Raw genomic sequence first — 12,162 nt, 5'->3', positions numbered from 1 at the left:
CTACGGGGTAATCATGACATTTTCTGACCACTTCACGCTATGGGGAAATCGTGACATTTTCTGATCATTTCACTCTATGGGGGTAATCATTACATTTTCTGACCACTTCACGCTATGGGGAAATCATGACATTTTCTGATCATTTCACTCTATGGGGTAATCATGACATTTTCTAACCACTTCACTCTATGAGGTAATCATGACATTTCCTTACCACTTCACTCTATGGGGTAATCATGACATTTTCTCATCATTTCACTCTATGGGGTAATCATGACATTTTCTGACCACTTCACGCTATGGGGAAATCATGACATTTTCTCATCATTTCACTCTATGGGGTAATCATGACATTTTCTGACCACTTCACGCTATGGGGAAATCATGACATTTTCTGATCATTTCACTCTATGGGGTAATCATGACATTTTCTAACCACTTCACTCGATGAGGTAATCATGACATTTCCTCACCACTTCACTCTATGAGGTAATCATGACATTTTCTGACCACTTCACTCTATGGGGTAATCATGACATTTTGTGACCACTTCACTCTATGGGGTAATCATGACATTTTCTGATCACTTCACTCTATGGGGTAATCATGACATTTTCTGATCACTTCACTCTATGGGGTAATCATGACATTTTCTGACCACTTCACTCTATGGGGTAATCATGATATTTTCTGACCACTTCACTCTATGGGGTAATCATGACATTTTCTGACCACTTCACTCTATGGGTTAATCATGACATTTTCTGATCACTTCACTCTATGGGGTAATCTTGACATTTTCTGGCCACTTCACGCTATGGGGTAATCATGACATTTTCTGACCACTTCACTCTATGGGGTAATCATGACATTTCCTTGAAAATTAGGCTTGATTTCCTGGCAAAAAACCAAATTGTATGTAACTCCAACAAATCCAGAAGAATTACTGCGTTGTCAAGTCAAAGCGCAGCATAGTGATTGCCACACCTGTTATTCAACGGGAAACTTCATACAACTACAGTGCCCACAAATATTAGCTGTAGATTTCTAGTGGATCCCGATTTATCACAGTTGACTTATGAGGCTGAATGTTTGAACTGAATGGGCCCACTGGTTGCTGGCCAATGAGTCTGCTGTTGGTCCGCACAAGCAAAAAATAGTGAGAGTGGAGGACCACCTTTACTGGCCTCCACTCTGTAATGCTTAAATTCGATATTTTTTCAATTTAGAGTCTTGTTTCACTTTTGCATTGGCCCAAAACCCAAAAGACCTCTTTAGTGGGGTGGTTACCCTAGGAATGTGTTGTTTTTGCAGTAGGGAGCAGGGGGATGCCCCCTCTAAAAATATGTTGAGGGCATCGTTCCCTCTAAAATCAAGCTGAAACCCTTTGTGCCAGTAAATCCCCCCAATGCAAGAAATAGCATTTCAGCAGGTCTAGATTTCAAAATTTTCTAGGGGTAGCATGCCCCTAGGCCCATTACTAAGGTCGCACCTTAGGCTCGAGGGATTATTAGCAGATAATAATAATAACAATTTCTTTATTATATTGCGCTATTTACAGCAATAACTGATCAACAGCGCATGACATTACACTACAAACTATACCAAAGAAAGACAAATTACAAATTATATGCTTTCTTGAACAAATAAGTTTTCAAATGTACTTTAAAATCAATAATATTGTTCCATTTTGTTACATGTCTTGGTAGAGCGTTCCACAAACGTGCTCCAGATACAACATGTCGCTAATATATTTAGGGGACTGGCCATTGAGGGCTTTGTATACTAACAGCATTAATTTATATATAATATAATCCTTTATTGGAAGCCAGTGTAGAGACATTAAAGCAGGTGTAATATGGTCATATTTTCTTTTCTTCAAAACAATCCTAGCTGCTGCATTCTGTACCCTCTGCAATTTAGATAATTACACATTTGTTATACCATATAATAAACCATTGCAGTAATCAAGCCTTGATCCCACAAGTGCGTGGAACAATAATCTCGGTAGTTTATGTTGAAAGATATTTTCTGATCTGGGAAATCCTATACAGATGATAAAATGATGATTTTGTTACCTGACTAACATGACTTGCCATATTCAAATGTTTATCAAACATCACACCCAGATTACGTACGTCATTCCTGACGAACATTAAAGTATTATCAACTTTGAGGGAAAGCAAATTTAATTTCTTAATTTGCTGAGGCATGCCAAAAACTAAAATATCTGTTTTCTCAGGATTTAGTTTTAGCTTATTGCAATACATCCAATCTTTTAGTTCACTGACACAATTCTTAAGATTAGTCATAGCTATGTCAGGATCATATACTGAGTTCGGTTGAAATGATATGTATAACTGGGTATCATCAGCATACGGTGATATGATAGTCCATGATGTTCTCTAATACTCCCAAGTGGGAAAGTATACATGCTAAACAAAAGCGGCCCGAGCACCCACCCCTGAGGAACACCATATTTTAACATATTCATTGGGGATGTTAGACCCTTGATCGAAACACACTGGTACCTTCTCGTTAAATATGATCTAAACCAAGCCAAGACGCTCCCCGAAATACAGAAACACTGTTCAAGTCGTTCTAATAAAATCTGACTATCACAGTGTCAAATGCTGCACTCAAATCTAAAAGTACTAAAACACAAACATTTTGGCTGTCCATGGACATTATTATATCATTTTGTACTTTGAGTAAGGCAGTCTCTGTACTGTGAAACTTTTTATATGCTGACTGGAATTGTTCCTCCAGTGAGTTCTTCTTAATATGTGACAGTACTTGAATAGAAACAGCTTTTTCAATTGTTTTTTAGACAAAGGAAACATTTGATACCGGTCGATAGTTACTGTATGCCAAGTCAAGGCCCTGTTTTTTCAACATTGGTAATAATATAGCTTCTTTTAACATTGATGGGAAAATACCATTAGATAGTGAGGAGTTAACAATACATTTTATATAGCCACTAATCTCACCAATACACTCGTTTAATACTCGTGTGGGAAGGGGGTCTAAGTAACATGACTTGTTGGGCGATGCCTTAATTAGATTTAAAACATCATCTTCCGATAGTAATTCAAATTCCTCTAAAACATGGTCAACATGACGAGTCGAATTGATAGGAACAGTTGTTTCACTAAAACTGGACCTTATTACATTAATCTTGTTAATGAAATAGTCATTGAAATGACATGCCAATTCCAAAGATGGACAAGAGTCGGGACATGGTAATTCTGTCTTTGTATGCAATAATCTGTCATCCCTCCATGCACAATTTCGTGCCACCGCCTCTGTATTGTGAAATAAGCCATTTGCCAGGCTTACCAGAGTTACTCTCTGTTATTAGTTGACAATTATACTATAATCATATAGACGAGAACATTTCGATCCCACTGCATGACCAATCCAGTTCTAGTAAGTAATTGTGAATTTACTCATTGGAGTTGAATTAATTGATCAATTCTGAGGAGAATACGTACGTGACGTGTACATGTCATATCTTTGATAACATATATAAAGATGACGTTGTAAACAATTAAATAATAATCAACTGATATTAATGATATTCTAGTACTTAAGTGAAGTGCACTGTACTCATGGGAAGTCTATAATAATAATTGCCTGAACAGCGATAAACCTTGACATATCTAACACAGATAAGTCAAGGTTATCTTTAGTTGCTTCTTTTTTGTTATATCTTTCAATAATTGATATCTAAGTAACTATACTGTCACCACAACTTATATCTAATAGTGTACAACGTTAATTTTAGTCAATACTTATTTTGTCGAACAAGCACATCAGTCAAGGTATGTTTGTTTCGTGGTCACATCATGATCTCAATACCTCGGGCGAGTTTGGCAGTAAATTGCATTTAAGGGGAAACCCCGACTTCATCATTCTTCTATTTTTGACGTCCGCCACAGTACGCGAAGTTTAGGGAGCAAATTTATCTCCGTAACTCATCACGACCTCTTCTGGCAACACCGCACGGGGCGTTAGATTTAATGCCTTATCTTGATACGACCTCTTCTGGCAACACCGCACGGGGCGTTGGATTTAATGTCGTGTCTTGATACGACCTCTTCTGGCAACACCTCACGGGGCGTTAGATTTAATGCCGTATTATGATACGACCTCTTCTGGCAACACCGCGCGGGGCGTTAGATTTAATGCCTTATCTTTATACGACCTCTTCTGGCAACACCGCACGGGGCGTTAGTTTTAATGCCCTATCTTGATACGACCTCTTCTGGCAACACCGCACGGGGCGTTAGATTTAATGCCTTATCTTGATACGACCTCTTCTGGCAACACCGCACGGGGCGTTAGATTTAATGCCTTATCTTGATACGACCTCTTCTGGCAACACCACGCGGGGCGTTAGATTTAATGCCTTATCTTGATACGACCTCTTCTGGCAACACCACACGGGGCGTTAGATTTAATGCCGTATCTTGATACGACCTCTTAAAAAAAATTAAACCAAAAACATTTTGGTGTACAAACAAACTTTCAATCGAATGTTTTTGTTTTAATCAACTGTAAACTTCAACTTACCAGTATTCTTTTTATGAGAAATGAGTTTTTATAATTTTAGTCTGACATTCAACATTCTAAAATTTAGGTCGAGTATTTTCAGTCAGTTGAGTTTTAAATATGCATTAAAATAGTTAGTCATTCGATAGGTTTATCGGACACCAAGAGACAACAAGATGGTGGAGCAACAGCAAAGGTGACAGATTGAATTGAATCGACAGTGTCCGGATGTATGGACGTATGATGATCACCTATCACCTTTACATTTCCTACAGGTGAAGCGTGAACGGCACTGTTTTACACCATGGAGGTCCTTTTACCTCCATGTTTACACCATGTTTGCCTAAACAATTAAAACAGAGTTTATTACGTCTGACAATGTCTAAGCGGGATTCACGTGTACTTACGGTTTGGCAATCGTTCGATGAATGCCGGCTTTTACAGTAGCTGCAGGGTCGCGGAATAAATCGTGATTTCGCTGATCGAGTTGCAAATTTACTGTAGTGTTGAGTTGTGGGAGGCGGTGAATTTGATCCATGCATGGTTGGCGGTCGTCGCTGGTTTGAGTTGAACCGTGCATTCGAACCCTGACTAAAACAGATTGTATTAGACGTGTAATCTAATGTCTGCCGTTCACGTGCATAGGCGGCGAATAAATGAACATACATCTGTCAAACACGGTGTGAAATCGTGAAAATGCCCTGCAAAAGATGAAAAATAGTTGTTAAACAAGATAGTCAAGCATTCGTTGTGTATTTAATATATTAACATTAGATATGAACACGTATCGAATATATTTTACACCAGGGCCGGATCGACCAAACTGCTTTGGGGCCGGAACGTCCAAACCAGGGCCGGAACGTCTTTTTTTTACCAGGGCCGCAACAAACCAGGGCCGGATCGTCTAGAAATCATGGCGGTTGTTTTGAATGGCCTGCGCCACCATGTTGAACGCGGCGACTGATGAGGGGCACGTGTCCGGGTTGAGAATATTGTTTTCATGTCCGAGGTTGAGAACACGTATTTCTTGAAGCATGCATTTACTTAGCGTGGCTAATGTCCAGTCCTTGTTACCGTTCGAACGTATCAGTTGTTGGTGAAAATTAAGCGGTAGTTTTGACAACATCGGGATTTTTAAAGCTCGTACTGTTGTTTCTAATGCCTCATGAAATTCCCGTAAACTTGTTGCATTGTAATCCGGTGGTGGTTGGAACCATAGAGATTTCATATGTGCATTGATGATTCCTCGAGGTTGACCATATTTATCGTGTAACAAGTCGAATGCGAGTTTGTAGTTCTCGGTGGTGGTTGGAAATCCGTTGATAAATCGTTTGGCTTCACCATCTACGTAGTTTCTGAGGTACGTGAATTTTTGGATATCGGATATATGACGGTCGTTGTGGACAGCGGCTTTGAAATTATCAATGAATTCAGCCCAAGTGAGTAGATCGCCGTGAAAAGTGGGTATTTCTAAATGCGGAAGACGAACTGACTTGTAGTGGGTTTGTTGATCCGGTTGTAGGGCGGCCATGTTGTGATCGAGGGGTGCTTGTTGAATGACTGGTTGTTGAAATCGAATAGTCTGGAATTCTTCGACAAACATCGAAAGTCGAGCAAAGCGGGCGAGTATTTCGACTTCATATGACCCAGTCTCGGTAAATTCGACGTGGTCTTCATCGTAATGATCGATGACTTGTTGGTCCGTGTTGACTAGCGCTGATAGCCGGTTGTCGACAGCTAATTTCTGTGCGAGTATTTCCCGGTACGCGGCGTTTTTGTCATTGTCATCGGGGTACTGCGTGATTAGCTCTTCAATCGGTGTGAGGACGGCTTGTAGTTGTGCCCTTGCTTTGTTCCTCCGTTGAATTAGTTGCGTTGCTCTTTGCTCTTGGGATAGCCAAGAAGATCCACATCCACCATTTTAAATTTCGTGATAACAAGTGCATTGTGGAAGGAATATTAACTGCGCATGTGCACAAGTAAGGCGCTGCTGATTGCGCTAAGCATTCTGGGTAATTCCATTAGAAAACGTGTTGGGAAGGTTTTAAATCAATGTATCAAGAAAGAGAGAATGCACCATTGACTGCCTAAATGAACTTTATTCTCTTGAAAACATACATATATATCACAAATACCTAACCTAGAATCAGTGAATGGCATCCTTATTCATGGATTTTGTAATTTCTGGATGACAGACACCTCGCCATGGCACAGGCTCATCAGGCCTTAAGGCATGTAAACCTTAAAAAATCCCTCGCCAGTTTCCTCAAACTGAAAGATTACAACAGAAAAACCTCCAAGGAGGTCACAGGTCAACGGTCAACTGGCGAGGAAAACTTTCAAAACAATAAATCAGTGAAAATTAAGCACAAATTAATCCCCCACAAAGGTGTGGGCCCCAGAAACGCCCACACCCACCTGTGCCATAATTACAATGGAGGTGCACGGGGTGGTGGAGGGCGACTAAAATTGTAGAAGAAACAAACTGCAAGCCGGCAAGTCGACGGTGTAGTTCAAAAGAGGTAGATCAATGTTGCCCCCCCCCCCCTCTAAGGCACAATTAAACAAGAATGCGCCAGCCAAAGAGGGCGCTTTCCAACTGGTATTAAAATACAATTGCATGTACCGTACTTATCCGGGCAAGAGCCCATGCCTGGAACCCCCCCCCCCACACTTTTGAAACAATAAAGAAGTTGAGGTCATATCCGGGCACACGCCCAGGGGGTCTTTTTCTACACAAAACAAAAAAACTATTTTCTATTCGTTGACTGTGGTTGTATTAACAGTTGACTTTCTTGAAGTCTGTCTTGATACTTATAAAAATTGTTAATTGCGTAAAACAAGGGCAGCTCGTTCACGGCTGATTTTCAGAATCATAACAGTCAGCAGTTCTATGAAAATAAATATTAAAGCAGAAACGATAGTTCTCTTTTTGAAATATGTCGTGGCCCTAAAAGGGCCGGCCGTCTGGTGTGTGCTTCCTTAGAAACGATTCAAGCAAATCGTATAAGGAGAGCCCCTAAGCAAGTGTCGCACTCGTTGGGCTTTAGCTTTGTCGACAATGAACACAATGTTGCAATATTGTAGCAACCCGTACCTGAGAGAATGGTTGAAATCACGTTATTTTGGCTTTATAAACATTTTGTAGCAGCTTGCTAATCCATAACTGGGGCCAGCAATTTTGCAATGTCACGCCGAAGACTGCCAACTGTTTTACCATCTTTTATCACCGCTATTGCATTTCTGTCATGAAAACTATTCTTCTGTCGTTGGCTAAAAAATAACTTCCTATTTCAAGTCCGCCGCAATATCCATATAGTGAGACATTCCAACCGCCGAAACTTGCTGAATGATAACTTTCACCGTGATTAATAAGCGTCGAGTCTGATAAGAAAGCAATGTCATGATTTGACCTTTGTGATGAAATACTAGTAGTGATGTCATTTTTAGCCAATCAGTAAAGCAGATGCATAAAGTTCAAAGATGATTGCTAGACTGTAAACAAGAGCATCGTGTGCCATCACAGCAGAGCGACCCCATTTTCTTGTCTCTTTATTATGATTAAACATGAATGAAAAGTGCCAAGCTGACAGACAGCGAAATCCGTGGATTAAAAGTGCTAAGTCCAAATTGTGTGGGACGATATCGACGAACTTCAGGAATAAGTTGTAGGGATTTTGTTCGACGGCTACAGTGACGCCGACTTGGACATTTGAGGGTTTTGAGTTTGACGAAGATGGCAATGAACGTACAAATAAAGATCTGAGAAGTTTTTTCAAACAGCTATGAATTTTTATAATTTTTACTGTGTAAATTTGTAAATTATTATTGATCTTGTATGACGGTTAATTCGTAATTTGTCGAGACCGGAAATCATTTTACGCAGTTTAACCCCTGACATTTTAAATCATTTTGAGTTCACGCCTATTGGGCGTGTTTGACGGCGGGAGAATCCTAATTCAAATGATTTCTCACTGTCGATTTTTATTATTTCTGGTTTATTTGTCACATTATAAGCAATACATTATTTTTGTTTTACTTCTAGTGTTGCATATTGTTCATTTATTTCCGTTGCATGTTTTCATTTGCCGTTCCATTCCCTGTCGCAGTTCGATCTGCGTGTTGTCAATTTTCGCGAATTTTCGTTTTTTGCCGGGGATCTCCTGGCAAACGCCCACCCCTTTTTTTGGCAATTTTCCATGTTCAAGACCCTGGGCTTATACCCGGATAAATACGGTATATAAATCTGATTATCTGTCTATAATCTATGCTTTATATTCCTGCACTTAAACTGAACCACTTCTGGTCATCTTGCTCTGTTTGTGGGAGATAGACGACAATAACACAAATGAGATGGAATGAAAGGCCAAGTATTCTTGACATTTATTGAAAAATGAGAGGCTTGTAAACCTTAAAAAATCCCTCGCCAGTTTCCTCAACTTGAAAGATTACAACAGAAAAACCTCCAAGGAGGTCACAGGTCAAAGGTCAACTGGCGAGAAAAACTTTCAAAACAATAAATCAGTGAAAATTAAGCACAAATTAATTTCCCACAAAGGTGTGGGGCCCCAGAAACGCCACAAGCCACACTATTGTGTGGCCGCCCCACCCAAAATGACCAGAGGTAACTCCTTATGAAAGTACATTACTTAAGTGAACACTAACTAAATTGCTTGAATCCGAATACAGCGGCCCCTGTCTGACCTATATCGAATAGAAGGAAAAACAGAACAATGTAAGGCACCCATATATAGCGGCCCCTGCCTGACCTATATTGAAGTGCAAAACATGTTTAGTCTATTCCTGTAAACATGTTACCATACTGCTGGTTGCCTAATATATCCCTTGAATGCATCTGACTTCCATCTACCTAAAACACGGATCTGAGCATCAGACAACCCATCTGAAGCAGCTTGTGAGACTGCTCCTACACAAAAACTATGTCTCTTGAACCTATCAACATTAAAGCCACAAAACTCAAGAGAACGTCTAAGCTGAGCTATGAAATCACCCCGTCCAATGCCCAATGCTCCAGGCAGGCAAAAAAGTGGGCCCGCATCTACTCCCCGTAACTGGCAAAAAGGTCAGTCGCCTCCCTCCTACAAAATGAAATAACAAATGCTGTGCCTGGTTTGCAATGCTTAAATTTGGATAAGGTTAATCTCATTGACTGAGGTTTACCAATGGTTCCAATGAACTGAACTGCAACTGATCGAAAAGAATGGCCCCACCCACATCTTGCCTATTTTTAATTGTAATTTCCCTAATCCTGAGGAACCCATGGAATGCTGTTAAAAACATTGCTCTAAATAAACACCCTTGATAAGCAGATGAAATAACGTGTGGAATAGCCTTAACTAGACAATGCAAAATATCACGAGTGATAGAAAGACGGTCATCCAGTTGAAGTTTCAACTTTCGATATGACTTCACACTTTTGTGTACCATAAAAGACTTGGTTGGGTCTGAAAAACCTGCAATTTTATGAACGTAGCTAATGGCTGACAAGTAAGTTGAAACAGTGGATAGTGCCAGGTGCTGCATAGAAAGGTAGCCAATAAACAAAGTAATGGTTGTTTCCGGAAGTGGTAATGATGGACAATGTACCCCCAACTGGCTATACAAAAATTGGGCAAAAACCCGCCATGCACGCTATGTTGTCCTAAAAGAGCTGCAAATAGCCTGCTGTAAAAGTCTGCCTACTTCCATTTCCAATTGACTGGTAGCAAATGTGATTCAATTGGGGTTGGATTGGTATCCATGCCATAAGCCATTGATCTGAACTGATCCACCTGCAAACGAGAAAGACAGTGGAATATGTTTTGCTCTAAAAAGAATGTTAAACTGAAGGCCAATGAGCACGATCCAACGAACTAAAACCATCAGGTCCTTATGCTTTGCCGACTGCTTATTCAAGACTGACACCAGGGCCTCATTGTCAGTGAAGAACAACACCTGCTTGTTACTGAGATAATGCCCCCACACTTCAAGAGCCAGCATGATTGGAAATAACTTCAAGACTGCAATATTAAGAACTTTCTAGTCAGCTGGCCACTCCCCAAAAAACCAATGAGAACTAAAAATGCCACCGTACCCCAGTGACCCTGCTGCATCTGTGAATAAACAAAGTGAATCGTACGAATGCCAGATAGCATCCATAAAAATTGTCTTCCCATTATAACTATCCAAAAACTGCTTCCACACAAGCAGGTCTGCTTTAACCTCTTTGGTCAACCGGATATCCCTTTTGTCAAATCAATTAACCTACGCAAAAATGCCAGGCCTGGAACCACCACAATACATGAAAAATTTAAGGTCCCCACCAAAGACTGAATTTCCTTGAGCATCACCTTTTTCCTTACTAAGAAAGTATCAATCAAGCTGCGGCAACATAACAGTTTATCCTGTGGCAGTTGACACTTGCCTTGAACTGTGTCTAACTCAATACCTACAAACACCATGGAAGTGTTGGGTTCCATAGTCTTTTCCTGTGCAATTGGAACCCCATGGTCAGCACACAAATCCAAAAAAGCCTGCAAAAATGAAAAAAAACAGCGCTCCCTAGTTCGTGCCAGAAATAAGAAATCATCCAAAATGTGGATAGTTGCCTCAACACCCACAACTTTAAGCAAAAATCCACTCTAAAGCTGAACTAAAATGTTCAAAAATGCGGCATGATGTTGAGCACCCCATTGGAAGACATCTATCGAAAAAGAAATGATCATCCCACCTGAAACCCAATAAACAATGGTCATGTGGAGCTACTGGAATAATTCTAAATGCTGATTTGATGTTAGTTTTAGCCAAGAAACAGCCTAGACCCAGATCCCTAATAATCTTAACTGCATCATCAATATTGGCATACTGAACAGTCGCCAACTCGACTGGAATACCATCATTTATTGATGAGTCTGATGGACAATATAAGTGGTGTATTAAGCAAAACTTGTTAGGTTGTTTCTTGGGCATCAGTCCTAAAGGAAAAATACGCAAATTGTTAAATGGTGGAGCTTGAAAGAGACCAGCAACCTTGCCTGTCTGCACCTCAGTTTGAAGCATATCCCAAACAATGTCTGGATTATTCAATGCAGATTTCAAATTAGGGGATGACCCTCCAGCTCTTGGTCCTACATATTTTAAAGAAAACCCTTTTGAAAAACCATCCAACAAATACAACGCCTTCCCCCACATCAAAACCCGTCAGTAATCTACTCATAATGGGCACTTTTACTGGGGTTACCACTAAAGGCAGCAGTTGGGGGTTTGGAGCCAACAGGACCCCGGGGAGTATAGTGGGGGCTTTCTCTTTTTCTGGTGTTAGCTTGTTGTGGCAATCCCCCATTGATTTGACTAGTGGAACTGCGGGAACCACATTTGAAAATTGTATGAGTTGCCCCACACTTGACGCACTTGTGGTCGAAATGGCACCCAGCACAGAAAACCCCATGAAAACGCCAACAGAACCCTTTCGGGAAGGACTGAAATGAATTAGCTAACTTCAATTTGTTAGAAGTCGAAAAGCTTCGACCAGCATTGACATTTTTCCCAAAATGTAATGCTTGTAACCATAATTCCCAGTGTGTCTGGTCCCAGGGTAGTGGGGTTAAC

General features: G+C 40.4%; 1 protein-coding gene across 1 annotated transcript; it reads right to left on the bottom strand.

Moving 5' to 3' along the window:
- Positions 1 to 11,178: 11,178 nt before the first annotated feature.
- LOC144350126 (uncharacterized) lies at positions 11,179 to 11,745 on the bottom strand. The gene has a single exon (XM_078008482.1). The coding sequence runs from the start codon at positions 11,743 to 11,745 to the stop codon at positions 11,179 to 11,181; it is 567 nt and encodes a 188-aa protein (XP_077864608.1).
- Positions 11,746 to 12,162: the final 417 nt, after the last annotated feature.

This window comes from Saccoglossus kowalevskii, chromosome 3, assembly GCF_978046115.1.
Source record: "Saccoglossus kowalevskii chromosome 3, keSacKowa6.1, whole genome shotgun sequence".
NCBI lineage: Eukaryota > Metazoa > Hemichordata > Enteropneusta > Harrimaniidae > Saccoglossus > Saccoglossus kowalevskii.
The sequence above is the reverse complement of the archived record's forward strand: the minus strand, read 5'-3'. Positions and strand labels throughout refer to the sequence as shown.

What these genes read in the sequence shown, in the direction of transcription:
- LOC144350126 (XM_078008482.1), bottom strand. Translation starts at nt 11,745, where the DNA reads ATGTGGGGGAAGGCGTTGTATTTGTTGGATGGTTTTTCAAAAGGGTTT.